At 32.2% G+C, this 21,761-nt stretch overlaps 3 protein-coding genes across 3 annotated transcripts; 1 reads left to right on the top strand and 2 right to left on the bottom strand.

Annotated features, from left to right (window-relative positions):
- Positions 1-661: 661 nt before the first annotated feature.
- Positions 662-9,776, bottom strand: LOTGIDRAFT_165926 (hypothetical protein; the record flags this gene model as incomplete). Its single annotated transcript, XM_009062960.1, has 19 exons — positions 662-786; positions 1,057-1,185; positions 2,216-2,373; positions 2,614-2,851; positions 3,392-3,519; positions 3,888-3,931; positions 4,148-5,257; positions 5,550-5,732; positions 6,070-6,202; positions 6,539-6,669; positions 6,845-6,931; positions 7,264-7,363; positions 7,569-7,630; positions 7,812-7,916; positions 8,122-8,211; positions 8,491-8,577; positions 8,917-8,977; positions 9,353-9,418; positions 9,694-9,776. The coding sequence occupies 19 exons, from the start codon at positions 9,774-9,776 to the stop codon at positions 662-664; spliced, it is 3,120 nt and encodes a 1,039-aa protein (XP_009061208.1).
- Positions 9,777-10,434: 658 nt separating this feature from the next.
- On the top strand, positions 10,435-16,294 carry LOTGIDRAFT_234730 (hypothetical protein). Its single transcript, XM_009062959.1, has 3 exons — positions 10,435-10,945; positions 11,655-11,820; positions 15,839-16,294. The coding sequence occupies exons 1-2, from the start codon at positions 10,569-10,571 to the stop codon at positions 11,794-11,796; spliced, it is 519 nt and encodes a 172-aa protein (XP_009061207.1). The 5' UTR covers positions 10,435-10,568; the 3' UTR covers positions 11,797-11,820; positions 15,839-16,294.
- A 1,874-nt stretch (positions 16,295-18,168) lies between these two features.
- Positions 18,169-21,676, bottom strand: LOTGIDRAFT_219559 (hypothetical protein). The gene is made up of 9 exons (XM_009062958.1): positions 21,614-21,676; positions 21,050-21,221; positions 20,545-20,790; positions 20,215-20,339; positions 19,826-19,955; positions 19,452-19,608; positions 19,110-19,193; positions 18,662-18,809; positions 18,169-18,426 (listed from the first exon to the last, which is right to left on the bottom strand). The coding sequence occupies exons 1-9, from the start codon at positions 21,614-21,616 to the stop codon at positions 18,241-18,243; spliced, it is 1,251 nt and encodes a 416-aa protein (XP_009061206.1). The 5' UTR covers positions 21,617-21,676; the 3' UTR covers positions 18,169-18,240.
- Between the last annotated feature and the right edge of the window lie 85 nt (positions 21,677-21,761).

Raw genomic sequence — 21,761 nt, 5'->3', positions numbered from 1 at the left:
AAACTCTATGCCTGGCCCTATGGATCTAACCCATGACTTCCTGTTTAGCCAAGCAGGACCCGACTTCATGTGCAGAGACCTAAATCAATAGACAGACACCTGACTATCTAGACAATAGTCCTGACTCAATGGACTGGCATATGACACTCTAGACAGGCACCTAATAATACCACACAGACATCTGCTTCAATGGACAGACATCTGACTCAATGGACAGACATCTGACTCAATGGACAGACATCTGACTCAATGAAGAGACATCTGAATCAATGGACAGGCACCAGACTCAATGGACACACATCTGACTCAATGAAGAGACATCTGACTCAATGAACACATACCTGACTCAATGGACAGATATCTGACTCAATGGACAGACATCTGACTCAATGAAGAGACGTCTGACTCAATGGACAGACATCTGACTCAATGGGCAGACATCTGACTCAATGAACAGACATCTGACGCAATGGACAGACACCTGACTCAATGGACAGGCACCTGACTCAATGGACAGACACCTCACTCAATGAAAAGACACCTCACTCAATGAACAGACACCACACGCAATGTGCAGACATCTGGTTAACTGGACAGACACAATGCACAATCTTTATAAGAAAGTAACCTCTCAGCAATATCATTTTGACATAGTTTATGATTAAGAATTAAGTAAAGCTGTAGAATAGTTGATGTGTTTTAAATCTATACACTCTAGAGTCCAGTATGGTAAACCTTTAGTCAGTATAGTAGTATCACCTACATGTACATTTCTTACTTCTAAATCTGAAACATCAACAGATAGTTATAGTTATAATTCACTCATATTCTTATGAAACATGTGAGCACTTTATGTACTACCGCACTCCAAATATACCTAGAAATGAGGCCAGGCTAGGCCCATCTTTGACCTCCCCAGTTTCAAATTTCTGAAATGCTTGTGCAGTTAGCATCCTTTGACAAATCAGTGACCCCTACTCTACCCCTGCAATTAATAGTTCTGCATGCCCATACTTTCAACACATAGTACCAAATATAGTATTAAAACTATCCCACCTTCCATCTTAACAGTATGTATATTCTGATTATAAAATGGTTTCAGCTGAAACTGCCATGATGTTTTAACACTAGAGCTGTTACATAGCTGTTGTAAAAACATAGCTATAGGTATATCATTGTAGCTATCTGAAAACTATAAACAAAGAAAAATAAATTGGAGAAAAAGAAGATCTCTCCAACAGTTTAATAAAAAATATATGGAGAGAAAATATATCCTCTTGAATGTAGAGCTCTAAACTAAATTTAGTGTGATTCTTGATAACACTTTCATGGCTTCTGAGGATTATTCGGAACATGGCATTAACTCTTTGACAAAGGAAAATATATGTCCAAAGTTTACATCCAATTTAATCTGAAGCCTGCCGAAACTTTCCTGGCTTTGAAGATTGTCACTATCAGCTACTGTGTAAAAGACTCAATAGACATTAACTCTGTGAATTTCCTTTCATTCCAAATTAACGATTCTAATGATGTGTTCATCAGAAACATGTGTTGACAGAATAAAATGATCTGTTATCAAATTCTACTTACATTAGCAATATAAATTTCTCCAGTTTCTTGTATTTCTTCTATTAAACAGTCTAATTCTTCAGGTTTGAGTTGAAATAAACCTGTTATTCTAGTATTATCTAGTATGTAGAAACTCTTAGCTACTGTACTGCCATCATCTATCAAAAAACTGAAAATAAAATACAGAAGAATATACATTTATGCTTTGTACAATCTGGTAAAAATGAAGATATGAATGTTTTTTCTTTGTGTTTACCCTTGATCTGACCTAATTTTTCTTAAAATCATGTTCAGGCATTATTTATATAAACCAATCGAAAACAAAAAGTGCCAACAGAGAAAAGCAATAATTTAACAATATCCCACAGTTCCTGATAACAAAAGAGATCTTTTATCAAACAGAACATTTAACTGGTTGAATATTATATGACCTTGAACATGAGATGCATAACAATTGTGTCAGATCATGGAGTGCAAATGGTGTCTCATTTTACCAACTTAGATTTCAAATACATATACATGTATACCCATGACATAAAAATATACTTGAGTCTTTTTCATATCTACCTGATTTTTCCAGACAATTTACAGTATGAATTATTTCTGCAGGCTGGACTGGGACATTTTGATTGTCTGTAAACACTACCACATAAACAACATTTACACTCTAGTTTTAAACTGATAATTTGATAAATACGCCCCTGACATAGAAAGATATTGGAATCTCTGTCATGTAGTTTATCTAGTATATATACTACTCTAGCTCCATTTCTATTCATATCTTCTATTTGCTTTTCTTGGGAACTGAAATATTTAAATACAAACACAAAATTTTTTATAGGCCTACTTTTTATTTAGGTGACTTGACTAAGATTTTTTTAACTACATTATGTTCAGCTTTTGAAAACAATTAACCAATCAAATGGCCTTTCTACCGCATAGGAAGCATGCTGAGATATAACCCATAATGTCTTGCAATTTACTACAACCATTTCTTCAAAATTTGGCTCAAATAATTAAATTAAGTTAAATATATACTTTTACCTATGGGTAGGTGTAGTAAATGATATCACTGTACAACTAGAGACTGATATATAATGACAGTAAACAGTGCCACGTTTTGACGTCTTTCTCTCCAATCGTTCAAACTTGAGTACTGTACCAGGTATTAGACCTAGAGGATATGATGTTCGCTCTAACTTCATATAAATTGTTATTTCACTAGTATTAGTCAGAGATTTTAACTGAAGTTGTACACACTGATTACCTATCATAGAGACACCTGGAATGTATAACAAGTAGACATTCAGACATTAAGATCACTGCCATCAGTATATTGTTTAGAATCGCCAACACACCAGTTGTCTGATTTTTATTCTAAAAAGTGATTTGGATACCTGAAATGATGAGCTGGTCAAGCAAATAATTATACTTATTTCATACTATGCTATACAAAATATATTTGATTAAAAATCCCTCAACAGTTGAAAGGTGAAATACGGCTAATCTCCCCTTATCACACACTGCAAGGTATTTGTGTACATGTGGTGCAGGATTTCATCATATTTAAATTTGTTGAACTACCAATAAGCTTCTTAGACATGTTTGTGAATTTTGATATTTCCATGTTGCCTATATTACTAATTTACAAAAGTTCTCTATAATTCATATACCGTATTTTTGCTTGTATTGTGTGCAGATTTTAAACTTAAAAAGCTTGCCTAACTTGGGGTGCACTAGACAGTGAAAAATTTAGGGGAATTTTTCAGAGGTTCCAAGTCAATATTGAGAGTTAAATAAAATTCTAACAGAGATTACTAACCAAGGTTTCTTTGTATTTCAATTCTCAACTTCTCTTCATTAAAACCAACACCTTTAGGAGGCAGTCCAGATTCACAATGTTTACGTCCTACTATTCTACCAATTACTGATACTAGACCGTCTTTACATCTACAATATATTTCATTTAATCAATACAAGTATTGGAAGACAATTCGATCAGACCCGTAGGTAGAGAAATATACGAAGATTTTGCCCTCCCACTCTGAATCATTAGATGACTTGAATGACTTGTTGAGTCGCTATCATTGAGCCCTCCTAAACAAATTTTGGCCCCCCTGAGACCCTTGGGTATCTACAAGCCTGCATTTAATGTTAACTGTACCCGAAGTTTGCAGCAATGGCTGACCTTCACTTAGATCTTCAAACATCTTCATGAAGTATCAGCAAAAATCATACATACCTGTACATGATAGGCGTCATAAATAAAAGTTAAAAGTTTAAATAGCAAGGGAAGTAACTGTTAAAGTATAACTTACTCTGTTGATAAAATATCTTCTATATCTTTTACTCCTTCATTTGGCTGAAATGGAGAAAAAAAACTTTGATAGTTTAATTAAAACTTGATTAAAAGCAAAAAACATGAGAAACCTCCCCAAAAAGCTTAAAAATTGATTATGTTAAGCAAAAAAGAGCTCTAATCAAACATGTATGTTAATTCAGTCAGTTCAAAATCCAGTCCGAGAGAAATACTGTTAAAAGTTAAATTCAGGATATTTAACCTGGCTGTCCCACTTACCTGAACTGAATGATCCTGAAGAAATATTCTATTAATATGAGTATCTGTTGGTACAGTCACAGTTCTTCTAGCTTTAGATCTTTGTACTGAGGTCTTCACTCGATACTGCATAGATGATGGTACTTTATAATCTACATACTTCAACTGATCAAATTCATACACTGCAGCTGATAGTATCACATCATACCACTTGACACTGGGTCCTTGAAAGACTAACACTATAGGCTCGTATCTATAATTCTCAAGTCCCTTGGATTTATCGCAAGCAATTGGATACATTATACAACCCAAGGCAGTAAACTTTAACCTTGTTTGACCTCTAAATGTTTCTGTCATTAAAGATTCTTTATGAGTTATCATCACAGTTTTAACATTTCTGGTATCTGTTTGGCAGCCATTTTGATTCATGGACACATCACTCTGAGCATTCTGATGGACAAACGAATCCGTATTCCTTTTGAGGCAGCCATTTGGAATTGGTTTCACAGAGCAAGGAATCTCACGTGCATTATTATTTATTTCAGAAATTGCTTTTGAATTTTCACCAAAGTTTGCAGACCTTGAAGTTGTACAACTGACATGGGATCTTTGTTCGTTTCTGAGGGCCGTGAATCCCTGGACAGTCTTTGACGAAGAATCTGATGCCAATACACCTTTACACAATGAACCCTTAGCAGATTTTGTTTCCAATAAATGCCCATCAGAATTCCCTTCTTTTTTCTTTTTAAAATTGTCTTTTAAGGAACACTTTGATTGTGAAGAGTTTCTTTTAGAAGGTAAAAAAACATGACTGTCACTCATTGAGAACTGTAGATAAGGAATATGTTGAATTTCATCAACACTGTCTGTATTAAGAGATTCAATGCTTGAAAATTGACCCACCATGAATTGTTCGCTCACGACACAAAAAGATTTCACAATTAGAATTTTCCCCAATGTTTGAAGTTGAAGTAAAGGACAATGAGAGGTTGTAGAAGAGATATCTAGACAGTTTCTATCACAGTTATGCTGGTTGTTATTACTAGTTATTATGGTGTTTATTCTGTTTTTACCATCACAGAATATAAGATGTCCAGTAGTAGTACATAGTTCTAGCCAGCCCATTATAACCTTCAATATAACATAATTAGTTCAGATTGATAATAAAATTTATAAGAATAATTCATGTGCATAATGAACTGTTTCATGCATACTAATATTCATCAAAATAGATACAAAAGGAGAAAGTTTAAAAAAGACAATATATATTACACACAAAATGTATGTGGAATTTCGTCAATTTCAATTATCATAAAAGCATAGCATTCTAGCTATCCATAACACTTTTCAATCCTAAAACCTGACACCCGTTTCTAATAAATGAATATCTAGCTTACAATAACCCCTTAAGCAAATAACATACCCCTTGTGTATCTTGGTTTGGAGATAATTTATAAGACCAATACAACTTTTCACTCAAATCTTTACCAGTGAGATGACTATGTTGATGTTTAGTTTTCAATGTTTCTATCTGGTCACTTTGGTTGGAGGCCAGTTCCAGTAAACTTTCTACTGTTACAATATTAGGTATTTTATGTGCTTCACCCTAAAAAATATAACAGCTAAGTCTTTCCTAGACATTACAGGGGAAACCATTGACAAAGATTTTAATGGTTAGAATTACAAGGCCTTTCAAGGCTTATTCCAATTTTAAAGACACTACATAAACCATTGGTTTTTATGTACAGCAGCAAGACATCCCATACCATTTCATTTCACTTTTTTTTTTTACCAGTTGAGCATTTTATTTATATACCAAATTCTATGATATTTTATGTATAAGTAGATTCAGATCATCATTTGATAGAGGATTAGATATCAGCTCCTTCAGGATAAACAAATTCTTCTTTAAGTTATATTTACAAACAAAATTGTAGACGTACCACTTGTTTAAAGAAGCAACTGTGAGGGGATGTAAAAAATTCCTGGATGATGTTTCGTGGCTGCGGTTGTAGTCTTAAACAACATGACGTAGATAGCACTGATTGTAGCAATCTGATCACATCATACTTCTCTCTAAAAATACAAAATACTTGACTTTTATCTTATATCTAGTTTATTCTACAATAGGTCTCTTTCCAGTCAACCTTGTTGTAAATAGGTAAGGATTATCCATGAAAGATCAATGCCAAAGGGGTTATCCAAAGATCAGCCAGTAGAAGGAAACTGTTAAATCTGTTAAAAATGATGGTTTCATTTTTCCAAATAATTTGCACCCTGGTGTAGATAGGTTGACAACAAAAGTCAGGTATAGGTGTTGAATTTTTTTTAAGGGGATTGGTGAACATCTGTTTTAATAAATAACCTTCCATTTTTTAGATCTTTCAAGTCGGCAAAACATACGTTTCTTACCTTTTTAAACCCTTACACAGACAATACACTGTTTGATAAAAATGTTGTAAATTCTCACATTCTATTCTATTTAAACTATAGGTATTTATTGTATGATAAACCCAGGTTCTCACAGCTTCTGTATAGCTAGCCTATAAAACAACTTTAAATAGGTTAATGTGATCTATTTTCCATTTGTTTGGACCATATCAAACCTTATTCTATACTGATACAACTGTTTTCGTTCCTCCACTAATAATTAGTGAATGTGCTTCTGTAATATACCTGTATAATATAACAGCAAGTCTATAAACTACCAGTACTTACATTATGAATTTTGACAGTAGTTGGTGGACCACTATTTACTACTTGTAAAGTACTCTTACTACAACAATACAGGTGTATTCTTGGAGCCTGGAGATAAAATAAGTTTATTTAGTGATGATTCAACAATAAAATAAAATACAAGATGTTAAATCAGTTATGTCTAAGAACCTATTGCCAGACACATATTAACTTATTAACTTCAGATTATTTTTCTACAGAAACATACTGAACTACACAGTAAACCTACGGGCAATCCTAGGGCAAATTCTTAAATCCTGCAGACAATTATATATAATCACATTTAAGTGTATATTGTATTGATGTATTTTTCTGTGATGACACATTATATAATGCAGTGCTGTTTTCTCCACCAAATACTAGTTGCCACTGTTAGAGTAAAAAAATTCAAAAGTACTAACCACTTTGCCAGTACCATGATGTACATTATAAACTATTATAGTACTACCAATATTAATAATGACTATTCTTTTACTGGCTGGTAAATAACTGGTATGTAACCTGAAATATAACAAATAGTTTGGTTTACGATGTGAGAGACATTTTATATGATGGCTATATGTCATAATAAAGTTTTTCTGTAATTATCAAAAGAGTTTGATAGAAAATAGGCTAAAAAGTCTATTTTAGAACCTGATGAGATAGTGAATAGTTCAGTGGAGCACATTTTCTGTAATATACAATTTACATCAAATACACAACTTACAAAATGTTACCATCCAGATTGTAAATTCCAAATTCAGAACTAATAACCTTTTCTATCTTCCCCTACAAAACAAAGTGGCAAAAAATAATGTTACGGCAATTTCAAAAGACTACTTTTTGTTGTGATTTCTCTACACTGAACAGTGAAACCACTAAAAGAGACATTATTGTCTACATATAGAATTATGAAAAGTCCCAGGAGAAACTAATATTAAGGTCATTCAAAATAAATATTACAGTGTACCTGATAAGAGACAAATTTACAGCCAGGGTCTAATTCTTTATCTGTTGGTTTGGGAAGATTTAGATGTAATTTATCTTTATCTAAAGAATTTCTTTCCAACCACTTCTGAAAATATCATGAAATCACATTGTGAGTGATACTAACAAAATAGATTTATTCCCCTTTAATCTAATTTCACTATGAGGATAAAACTGCATAAAATTTACATGTTCTAATGCATTAAAAAAATATATAGAATATTTGTCTTCTAAAACACCACTGTATACAGGTACTCTAATCAACTATCTTAATATGATTACAACATACTTACTGTAAGACTGCAGGTCTTTATATTATCATCATCCTTGAATAATTCTGATTTTGATCCAGGCATAAAAACTTTGAAAGGTATATCCACACCCTAGAACATAAAATACTGAATACAATAAGAGTTACATCAAAGTAGCCTGTAACTTGATTCAAGCTCTGCTTTTGATTATGCAGGTATAAGAATTTGGGTGGTGTTACTATTAAGGCTCGACATTCATATTGTACCAGAGATTTTCAGAATATATGAGTTAATCTGCAACTAAGAGTGTAAACTTTGTATAATGTACAAGGCTAGTATTACACCATTTTGAATTCTATAAATTTGCCAGCATCAATTTTCCACTTTGAAAACCATACATCATTTTCTTACCTTTTTAAGTGTTGCAGGTTTAAACCTAGTAAATATATAATCATGACCTGGAACTAGATACTCATTCCATTTTAACAATTCCTCTTTCTGAAATCAAAACATCAATTCAGTTACTGTTACCATAAAAATGTAATGAAATGTTAAGAGATTCTTATCTTCTGTAAATGTTTTTATTTTGCCTTTGTAATTCCTTATATTCCTTATATATCAGTGTTGCATTTTCTTTCTGAATTAAGGCATATTTTACCCTTGTAACAGTGTTCAAATCTATATCTATCAATTCATTGTTGAATTGAAGTCCATCAACATAAAAGTATATAAGACTTCCTGTGGACCAAAACTTAATTCCAACCAGTAAAAAACAATTTAGATACACAACCAGTTAATTAAAATAATGATTGAAATATTATACACTTATCAACTTACCATTACTATAATATTGACCATATCATCAATTATCATTAAAAATAACTTATCTTTATTAACTCTACATTATAAATAGTAATCATGATTTATAATACTATCAATAATTGATAGTCAGGATAAAATACATGCAAAAAAAAAAATCATTCAGAGAATAAATTGCTGAAAAGCTGTGGCTCAATTTACCTTATTGTACACTGAGTTGTTTCAACCCGATGAAATGGACAAAAAGTTTGAATCGAAATGCAATTCATACACTAATTTTGTATGAAAATATGTGCACTATTTTGAAATCAATTTTAAATTGTCAGTTTATGAAATAATCTATAATCCAACTCTGACATCAAGTTTATCTAAGACTGTTCTTTTTAGATCTAACTCTTCCATGGGATGTAATAAACTGATTGCTAGAAGATATAATTATTAATTAAAATATTACCTGAATATTTCACTAATTGATGATATTCTGCCCTTAATATTGATATTACCAACACTGATATTGTCTCTATAAATAAATGAATTAATAAACATGAATAGTAGGACCTACAGTGAATGCTTACAATCCCTAGATACACACCATGGTTTTGATTTTTTGATAAATATTTTGTCTTATAACATTGTAAGTGTATGTAAAATTTAAATATTTATTTGATTTGGTTTTCTAAATATTGATCATTTTAGCATGCATTAGTGTGTCTTTCTATCAAATAATTATCAATGTCTTCACATTTCATCCTTAAAATTGGCTTTGGATTCTTGTTACAATTTCAGTTAACATACTTATTTTGTAAAATTGTCCAAGCATCTTCTGTTGATAATACCATTTCATGTGAATGGTGAACCATTGCAGTTAATTCATCCATATTTCAATTTTAATCCATTCATTCCATAGTTGAGCTTTTAAACAAAATCAAACAAAAATCAAAAATTGAAAGATAAATTGGTACGAAAAATAAAATTCCTTTTCCTTATTTATACATATGGAAAATTTGATGTCAAATCATATCCTATGATATTTTCCCACTTGGAATCATGCATGGAATCAGGTGTGAGCAAGTCTCCTTTCAATATTAAAATATTCACTGACAGTGATAGGGCAAAATCCAGTGTATAAAACTTTCTTCAGATTATGAATGAATTACACATGCAGTACCTGTAACCCTTTTCAAAAGAATTAAAACATATATCAGATTGATATTTCAATTCAATATTTAGCCAGTTTTGAGAATATTCATTCTATTTCTTGTCTGATCAAACCATTTTTGATGTGTTTTTTATTATTCATTCATCACTTTCCGAAATGTCATTCATCCACTCAAAATAGCAATTAATGCTAATATATTCAGGCAAACGTCAAGAAAAAACTCTTAAATTCTTCTTTCCTAAGATAGATTGACAGGTAATAAATATAGAGTTATTGACAGTTTTGAATCCATTTTTGTTTGCCGCCATTTTGTACAAAATACAAATCACGTGATAACGGTGCATGTGACTGGATAACCAAACATTTCATTTCCGGACGACGTGTTGTTGTGTGACTGCTGTGTTGAAAACAAGACGAAAAAGAAATATTTCATTGAAATTTTATGAAAAGATTATGTTGTTATAACAGTTATTTTTCTCATCTGTGATTTTGGAACATTTTAGCTGAAAAGATGGGGAGATCGACTTATATTTTATTTGTGTTTTCGGTTGTTTTTATAGGACATTTTTCACAATCTGTCCATTCTTTGGATGATGGAGCTTCCAAGATTGCCAAGTCAGTGAATGAAAACAAACATGGAACTATTGACAATCAGACTCCTGCAAAACATCCTTCATCAGCCAGTGATGTTATAGTTTCAAATAATAACACAAACTCAAATGACACTGTTTGTAAAGATGGTAGTAAAAATTGCACAGAAAATAAAACATTTTATGGAAATATGATGAATATGATAGGGGAAAATAAAGCAATGTTATTAAGAACATTGTATGTTTTGATTGCTTTAACCTCCATTATTGTGGTATATTTTATGGTGAGAGCATTTAGGTAAGTTACATGACATGGTAGTCTACATTCTACAGTTACTTCAAGTTCAGACTAACACATCAAATGGATGGTATATGACTAATAATATAAGATAACTTACGGCTAGGGTAAACAGAAGCCAGTTCCTGAGTTGGTGCCTCAAATTCTGTTCATATTTATTGTTTAAATGAAATAATAATATTAGGCTACAGAAAACTTGCAATAATTATATCAGATCATTACACAGAGAAGGTGACACTGTTTCAAAAGTCATGCCAATGGCATCATGATATATGAAATTCCTAAAAGCTAATCGATATTGGTACAATAGACTAAAGATTGCTGTGATACATATTGTTTCAGTGCCTTGTTGATTTGTCTACTTGGGACCATAGAAGGGCATGATAACAATATGTAATCTGCATGACAGTATGACACTCCCACATAACCTATGATATTTGAATACAGTAATATTTTATGAATGATATTACAGCAATAATGATATAATGCAATTATAATAAATAGTTTCCAGACAATTATTGTAACATTTAAACTTTTAAGGTCACAATGTATTGGCGGATTGCTAATCGCTACAGATTCTTTTGAATTTTTTTGATGAAAATTATTAGGGTCTATGAATATATGTATATTTAAGGAATCTTTTGATCTTAATTGATTCAAACTCTCATTTCTCATTTAACCAACTTGGAAACTGAATTTTGTTTTGCAGATTACGTCATAAAAGAAATAAATCTAGAAAATATGGATTAATAACAGCACCCAATGATTTAGAAATGGCACCTTTAGATCAGGAAGATGATGATGAGGATGATATGACAGTTTTCGAATTAAATGGTGGTCATAAAAGATAATTTATTCCTAATTTTTCCTATTGTGTGAGTAGATTTTGTTATTGAATTATCATTTGTTGAAATTTAAAGGATTAAAGAATTTATAGCTAAAAGGGTCAGCATTTGTTAGCTTGAGATCAAACTTGTGTAATATCAAGATACATGCACGGCAACATTGATGATATTGTCCTTTTTTAAGGCAATTATGAAATATTAATCATTGAAGACTTACAACAGACTTACGAATCCTGTAAGAAAGATTGGTGTTATTAAAGTCTTAATCATTCTGTGATAGTAATAAAACTAAAAGACTTCCATTAGTCCTCAGTTTTGGTAAATTTAGTGTAGTTTCTATATGATAAGATAAAGGGTTTATCTAGATTAGGCAGGCACATGCAATTTAGTTTCTAATATAGGTATTATCTATTACTAGTTTCACAGTAGTGGGTTCAAACTCTAGCTAGGCTGATACTAAGATAACCAACTTGACATAGTTAATAGGCTAATTAGCAATCTGTGAACTACCAGTATACAATCACTATAGACAATGGTCATCTGTCAGTAAGGTCTGTCCTGCTGGGATTTCACTGAACAAACAGTGGTAATCTTAGCTCTTAAATTATGATAATAGTGATACTAAGTCTCTCGGTCTATGTAGTAGCAGAGACCAAGCTTGTTTTCTGTTTTATTCAAATTGATCAAGTAACTATGGAATTCTGAATTTAGGAGGTCATCAGACCTGTAATTATTAGAAGCTTATGATTGCTGGTTTCACAAATCCCCAGGACAATAGATTAATTGCATATAAGGTTATATAAATACTAGCAGACCAAGGCAATTCCGCTGTTTTCTTGAAATTGATAGGGAAACTGTGGAATTCCAAGTTTGAAATAGAGAATTTATGAGATCAGCAGACATGTAATTATTATAAGCTTTGAATAAGTTGTATATGATTGCTGGTTTCAAAACAGTAGAGAGCTTAAAAGAAAGATTGGCTAATTTCCTCAATGCACACTGCACACTTAAAAGATTCACAAATCCTTACTTATCCTTAGAGCAGTACTAGATTTACTTTACTATTAGACAATCATTGGAAATATTAGAGTTTCACGCTATACAATCTTCAGACAACTAGACGATCTGAAACTCTGAGTAACAACATGATTCAAGTTCTGTTTTGATATTTCTATATCTCTCTACAGTTGATGTATTGAGCACTATTTTAACAGTAATATTTCTATATTGCTCTACAATTGATGTATTGAGCACTATTTTAACAGTGGTATTTCTATATCACTCTACAATTGATGTATTGAGCACTATTTTAACAGTAATATTTCTATATCGCTCTACAATTGATGTATTGAGCACTATTTTAACAGTAATATTTCTATATCGCTCTATAATTGATGTATTGAGCACTGTTTTAACAGTGGTATTTCTATATCACTCTACAATTGATGTATTGAGCACTATTTTAACAGTGGTATTTCTATATCTCTCTACAGTTGATGTATTGAGAACTATTTTAACAGTGGTATTTCTATATCACCCCACAGTTGATGTATTGAGCACCATTTTAACAGTGGTATTTCTATATCACTCTACAATTGATGTATTGAGCACCATTTTAACAGTGGTATTTCTATATCACTCTACAATTGATGTATTGAGCACTATTTTAACAGTGGTATTTCTATATCACTCTACAATTGATGTATTGAGCACTATTTTAACAGTGGTATTTCTATATCGCTCTACAATTGATGTATTGAGCACTATTTTAACAGTCAAGTATCATTATATAATTTAAGTAATGTTTTCTCATAATATGTAGTGAGTCTTACTTTCATTTTTGATACTACTTCAAATCTCTTATGGTAACAAAAAATGACAATAATTGAGCCCAAAAGTAAGAAATATGTCACTTAAAAAACAACAATTAACCTATTGTAAAGTATGATATAACAAGATCTAACATTAGGTTTGTTTTTTGAGTCTCTTATATAATACTAATAATAGCCTATTTCTCTTTTTACATAGGATGTTATAAATATCTATTCATTGTTATGACAGATCTCATCCACGCATGTATTATTTTCAGTACATACATGAATAATTAGTTCATTTGATTATTTATCCATGCATTACAAGTACACTAGAGAACATACTCTAATGAATTTAGTATGATTTGCTTAAAAGATTCACAAATCCTTACTTATCCTTAGAGCAGTACTAGATTTACTTTACTATTAGACAATCATTGGAAATATTAGAGTTTCACGCTATACAATCTTCAGACAACTAGACGATCTGAAACTCTGAGTAACAACATGATTCAAGTTCTGTTTTGATATTTCTATATCTCTCTACAGTTGATGTATTGAGCACTATTTTAACAGTAATATTTCTATATTGCTCTACAATTGTATTATTTTCAGTACATACATGAATAATTAGTTCATTTGATTATTTATCCATGCATTACAAGTACACTAGAGAACATACTCTAATGAATTTAGTATGATTTGCTTTATATATGATGTTTTCATATGGGTAACCAAGTATTAACTCTCAACAAGTCCCTACAAAAGAGAATTCAGTAAGCTCTGATTTTGAATAGGGAAAGGATCAGTTTGAGTGAGTTTAGATAGTGTTTAATCAAAACAAGTCTAAACAAAAACCCAAGGAAAATCAGAAAGCGTTTCGATTGTAAATAAGGTGTTGCTGATTAGAGGTTTACACTTCAACTCTTAGACAAGTCTGTATATCAATGTGGCCTACTTTGTCACAGCCTTGTCACAGTTCAATAGTTTTTTTATTCATTAACATGTAGTTTACCAGTGCGAGAATTTTGTATATCAATATGGTTATGCTATAGTATTTTTTGTTTCATGATTTCCAAAGAGACTCTTAATGTCATAAACCTACCACCCTGGTGCAAATACTTATTAATACATACAAATGTATGTGTATAATGAATATTGATTCTGTATTTTATAAGATTGTTATGCTAGAACCATCTAAAAACATCGATTGAACTCTGTTTTATGACCAATTAATGAAAGATGAAATTGTGTCCAATAGCTTCATTGATTATTTAGACAGTGTGTTAGCCATCTGGTAGATTAAATCCCAACAGGTGTGCTCTAGTAGTCAGTTAGTAGAACTTTACAAGCAGTTTGATTGTCAACAGAGGTTAATTGTTTTCATATACACTTGATTATATTTATGTGATTATACAAGAAAGTTTTATTATTATGCTTGTACCTTTATGATATTCTAATAAGTTTATATTTATGACATCTTTTTTGTCGACACTTGGTTTAAAGTGGTCACTTTTGTAAAAATATATCATAGCTCGCAAAGTTCATCCCTTTTTCTCTCTATCAGCTTCATGCATTTAGACATCAGTAAAGATTAAAAAAATCATCCCAAAATGAATGCAATTTGTTTTGTCCATAATTCAATGCTGAGTCATGAGATAAAACTAAACAAATGTTGCCAGGTTTATATTACAGCTTCCAGCTGAATATTTTCACTCTATTTTTCAAACATGTTAACAATGCAGTGAGCTATTCAATCAATACATCTACATTGTTCATTTACTAGTTTTACTTTTAATGAAGGATCAGTTACACTGTATCATGAAGTATTTTGTCAAGACCAAAAGTTGACAGCATATGGTTATCATGTTGAATACAGGGATAATACAGCCAGTGTTCATTAGGATATTTAATAGATAAAACTATATTATATCAGCTGTTACACTGTATAACCACTTGTAATTGAATACATTCTATCAAAACCGTGCCAATTGCATAATATATATACCCGTACATATTGACTGTATATTATACTCCTAATATGAGAAAGTCTTTAATGAGATCCAGCTAACCCATCCATATATTATAATTTTGCCATTTTTTGTTGTTAAAGTTTAGAACAGTGAGTTTAATTTGCCTCAAAAGAATATTCTTGGTTATAGATTTTACTTATAGATTTAAAAAGATAAACTGAGAATTAAACAGCCTGTAATGTTTTTTTTTCTAATATATTTCAGGTTGTGACTGTAATTTTATTGTGAAGTGAAAATATTGAAATCCATCATCACACTGCTTTCAACAAACATAATATATAGCTGATAAATTCTTGATAAAGGAAGAAGTGGAGGCATAATTTAATATATTCAGCCAACACCTGTCTCTTTCACAACTACCATAAGACTGCTGTCTAGTTTGTGGACAATGTATCTACTGTATTTAATGATATGCACACTTCCTCTCCTCTGATTCCATGTTCCATAGTAGCCCATTTAATTTTTTTTAGAGAAACATTTCAATTGGAATCATGTCAAGTATGAGATTAAGTGGTTTTGTCATTGAAGTTTTTGAATCCAGGCATCTGGTTAGTTTTAGCCTACAAATGAAGATTTGTAATAACAGAGAAAAAACAGGTGTCTGTGTTCATAAACATTAGGGGTTTTAATATTTTTTACAGCATTTCAAGCTATACAATCACCAAAGATGGGAAGTCACCAATCTTATTTTGATTAGTCACTTGTTTTTTTCTTTCAATATACAAAATTTATTTTTCAAAAGTAATTTTATAGAGTCATCCATTCAGCCATGCATTGTTGGTGTATTTTTTTTTCTATTTCAATCATTTGGTAGATCAATCAATCAAAACCTGTAGTCATTGCTTGCCATTTGTAGTATTGTTCTAGCTGCACATAATAATGATATATCGTCATAATATCACATTATTATTATAGAAATAAGCTTATTCAAGGTATTACCAGTATTTTCATGCATGTAAGCATGGAGGCTTTGCTTTCAGCTTTACAATGCCTTAGTACAAAGAAATTTATTCTTAGTTATTCAGAAGTCTGAGACATGTCTACTGTAGTAAGGCCTGGTGTACATAGCCTAAAAGAAAAACTAGGCTGGTATTTATTCAATGATTGATATTATAAGATTATTATTTCAAATTTTATTTTGTATTGAAGATATTATTGTTACTAATAATTATAATGCATTCCATCTTTTCTAATTTATTATTGATTTCTTTTATTTGTATTTTAAACATCAGGGTCGAATTATTATGTTTTTTTATCAGATTACTTAGTAGTTTGAAATTAAATGTGTGGAATAACTAATGAATGGATTTTTTTCCTTGAAAACTTAACTTGAGATGATATTTCATTCATCTGATTGGTCAATCATTGAAATTGATTTTAAAATAGTTTGATTATTCAATCAGATAACTGTATTTCGTAAAATCTGTCAGTCAAGTTTTCGGGAACATGCAATCCTAATATAAATTCATTTGTGAAATAATGACAGTGTTTTGGAATGTAAATTTGCTCATTGTTGTGATTATTTTAAAGACCCAGTGTTATTTTGTATATATTATTAATGTTATTATTATATTATGATCAGTATTCAGCTATTTATGTAAGCTACTAACTCTAACTCTGCAGTCACTGTACTGTCATCTTCAGCTTCACGTGGCGTACTGATTGTCAGCTGTGAGTTAAAGACCTTTTATTGAAAAAAAACTAAACATGATGTCATTCTCTCTGCTGTTTCTGTACTATCATCTTCATCTACATGTGAGGGAGCCGCGGTGGCTCAGTGAGTTAGACGCTTGCTCGCTAACATTAACTCTGCACTATCATCTTCAGCTACTGATTGTCAGCCGTGAGTTGAAAAAATTCAGACTTTTCATTCTCTCTATATTTTGATTACGGTAATTTTCAACTATTGTATAACTTTTTCAATATATACATGCTTAATGCTTGAAGAATTGTCTGCTCACCAACCATTGGTTTCAAGGTTTGAATACTGTAAAAACTTTTCATGTTCCAATTTAACAATTTGCTCAATAAACAGTGTTGTGAAGAGAGGTTTCCGGTGTTCTAAGCAATCATGAGTTACTTCCCTTGTTCACACCTAAACTGGTCCCCTGTTGTGTTCGATTATCCCTCCACTAACAGCAGGTGTGGCCCAAATCTCATGGGTCAAAAATATTGACCAGCTAATAATAGTTAAACAGTCTATTTAGAGTTGTAAACTGGACCTCTGTATAAGCAATGCCAAGATAAACATAGCTCCAGCCTATTCCTTCAGTGCGAAGGGGGACCAGTTTATTCCTACAAATGGTCTTAGGTGTTTAGAATCAGAAGATCAGAGCACCTTCGCATAACAGTTATTTAAGTATTCAATTTTTTTTATGTACAGATATTGTGTTTATTTTATTTATGTGCAATAATTTCATTAAAGAATATTATCATGACTGTTTTTTCCTATTCCCTTTTCATTTCTGTTCAGCAACTTCATGCTAAAGTACCTTAATTTCGTATAGTACCTTTTATTAATAAGGCACTGTGTTATAAATCTGAAAATTTTAATAGAAAATAAAACAAGGCTATCTTTCAGAGTTTATTCTTGAAGAACAACATGTTTATTTTCTGGCTTTGACTGGATCAGGTTTTTTGCCTTTTCCAGCTTTGCCCTTCTTTGCTGGTTTAGCAGGTTTGGCTTTTGGAGCCTTCTGCTTCTTCAAGCCCTTCTTGGACAGCCATGCCTTTCTTTTAGCAGCATTCCTTTGGATACTCTTAGACTTGGGTGCCTCTTGCACTGGAGGAAGCTGCAACAGAAAAATTCCAATATAACCCTTCATTAAAACTTGAAATAGCTTGCTGAAGAGAAGTCTTAATCCATGCCACAGAAAAGACCAATTTTAATGTTATGCAAATTAAAATCCTATGGAGAAATTCTAATTCAATTCAACACGTCTTTGTAAAAGATGTTGATGGATTGAAGAATGAATGCAATTTAATAGTAGTTGTGGAAAAGCCTATTATTTGACCAGCAATACTTACCCCACGTTTTTTATTCAATAAATTAGTTCTATCCTTCTCGCGCTTCTCTTGTAATTTATGTTGAACTTTAGCATAGGGATTCAGACGAATCATAACCGATCGGTTTTTAAGAGGATTCTTTTTCAAAGTTCTTCGTTTACGATCATGGCTATAAGAAAAGAAACAATACCCAAGTGAATAAATGTAGCACATCTATGTCATTCAAAGTTACTGTGAGCACTGCATTTATAAAACAAGATGACACACCCAAACACCCAATTTAATGCAATAATCTTCCTTGCAGTTCACAAGATCATTTTAATATATTTTCCCTGCAGGACTGTTGAAATGGACTTCACTTATCTCTACTCAATATACTCATTTACACATTCAGCGTTGATATAAATTGGATCCTAACATCAATTCTTTCTAAACTAAGATTACATGAGAGAATGTCTTAAATACTTACATAGCTGGTCTTACAACTGAGGTGATCTCATCACTTCTCAACAATCTTAGTAAATCAGTATTAGTCATTTTAGTTGCTGGTAAACTGAAATAGAACAATACAATTTGATATCAGTTAATTTTCATTAATTGAGTATCTTAAATGAAGTTTTATTCTTGGTAATATATCTAGCATTTAGGTATTTTTTCTCCCAAATTATCGATTTCAAGTAAGGTTCAAATATGGCCAACAGATGAATTTATTTTGCCAAGTTAAATTTTATGGTCATTTATAGAGGTATTATTGCTTTGGCAAGTGTCTCTGTTTCCTTCCAGTTTTTTTGTGTGCTGTAATAGTACATACTTGAAATGATTTTTCTCAGTTGAAGCTTTTTTCCATGTACCATAAAGACCGTCTAAAGCTTTAAAAGCGCCCTCAGTCCAGATAGTAAATCGTCCAACATGGCCTCCAGGTGCTACTTTCAATAAATTCAATCTTGATACATCTAATAGATTAACACCTGAAATTGTGGAAGGTCAAAATTAGTATAATACAACTAACATTCAAGAAATGAAACAGAGCTAAGTGGTGTCAGATAACAAATAATGCCAGCCAAGCGAGCAGTTCTATCCCTGGGCTAAGATCACAAGTGGTACACGCCCCCTGCACTGAAAAAGCGATCTGCGCCTCTGGTTCCATCAACCATCTTGCTTTTAATAACTCAAGATTCTATTTACCTGGGATGTTTCTAAAAGCTCTGCAGATACCATTATTTTTATTGAATACAATGAGTGGACCTTTACGCATCATTTGTCTTCTGTTCCTCAATTTACCTTTACCTGGCCTCATACGTTTTGATGCATATACCTGAAAGAGTTTAAAGACTAGTTTAAATACATGAACATGAACTGAAAATTTCAAGCTCTTGGAGCCCATCTGGAACATAACTAGATCAATAACCATCTTTCTCTGATTTTGCCATACTTATGAGATTGTAATTGGCAGAATTGTCTCGCTTGTACGGATTTATATTTCTCAATAGTTCAAAGCAATTGACTATACAGAATACAATAGTATTACAGTACAAATAACTTTAGTGAAGCAATAAAGTGAACTAAATATAAACCTTTTGAATATCAATCCAAGCATTCAGTTTTTTCATGAGTTGTACAGCTTCTTTAGTTCTCTTGAATTCTTCTACCTTGTCCGAGACAACCAATGGTATCTCAGGGGTTTCTTCAATTCTGTGTCCTGAAAGGCAGTGAAAGGATTAACCAATTTGGTCATTCAGTATTCATAATGGGGACTTAATCTCGACTACTTCACATAGAAGTGTCTTTAAACAAATGCTACTTGTCAAACTTCAGTAAGGATGTAGGCTGAAATAGTTCAGTTCTATGAAGATTGCACAGCGTGAAACTCTGAGGGTGGCATGTTAGGTTCTGTCTTAACATACCTTTAGACATGATAAGAGCAGGGACTCCAGTAGCAGCCACAGCAGAACAGATGGCATATCTCTTCTGGGTGGTGTTAATCTTTCGGTGCCATCTTCTCCAGGTCTTAGTTGGAGCGAACATTCGACCACCTCGACACATGTTACCGAAGGCACCCTGACCTGATCGGTGAGTACCACCTCCACGAACACGGGGAATACGAGCAACAGCTCTTCCAGTTCCCCAGGATTCAGCAGAAGTTTGGTGACCTGAAATTAACAAAAATTCATGACAAGATGGCCACCATAGCAATTGCATTCCTTGTACATTTTCCTGAAAACATGAATATATCCCGAGAATTGATGTCAATTTCTTTTCATCATATCATTAAATGTAGTTTTCCATTTTCATTCACAAGGGTTGTACAAGCAACATTGTCCACAATGGAACAGAGTGCACCACAAAATAGTTGAGTGCAATCTGCAAAATGTGATTCAAGAACCGAAAGTTAATCCATGAACACTTTACCTGCTTTTTGGGATACAGCATATGGTTGTCTGGTGTTCTTCATCATTTCAAAATGAACGAAGTTGACGACATCAGGTCTGACTGGAGCTTTAAACACTGCTGGTAAAGCAACGTTGGTGCCAGTTTTCTCTCCCTTCTCATTATAGACAGATACTAAGGGTCTTGCTGCAGACTGAAAGAAAGACAAGATCTTATGACTAGTCTCAGAGAAGTGAGGGTAATTTTCACAGGGAATTTCTGGGGGGAAAGTGTGAAATTCCTGACCCTTTTATTTCCATTGATCTGACGGAGACATTTTCAATTTAAAAGAAATGACAGGATAAATATATTTCCGAGACTCAGATCAGTCTTCAGTAGATCTAACCCGAAATGTTACTGTATCATGTTCATTGACATTATCAACAACACGTGTTTTTGAAGTCATGCCCACCCAACCCGAGACAGAAATGGCTTTATCGAAGTCCTTTGTCAACATTTTATTTAAATTCATAACTTGCAACTGAACAAGAAAAGCTCACAGAAGATTATGATCAATTTTCAAGAAGAGGGGTAAAGATTCCTCACCATCTTGTAAGTTTTTAGCGTGACACTATTCGTGACACGTTATTTAGCAATGGCTGAATTTTATAAAAGGCCGGACCTAGGTTTCTAGTGTATGAATTCTACAGAATTGATGATTCGTCAAAGTTTGATAATTTTACATTTTTCTACA

Source organism: Lottia gigantea, assembly GCF_000327385.1.
Source record: "Lottia gigantea unplaced genomic scaffold LOTGIsca_54, whole genome shotgun sequence".
NCBI lineage: Eukaryota > Metazoa > Mollusca > Gastropoda > Lottiidae > Lottia > Lottia gigantea.
This window is presented reverse-complemented; position numbering and strand designations above follow the sequence as displayed.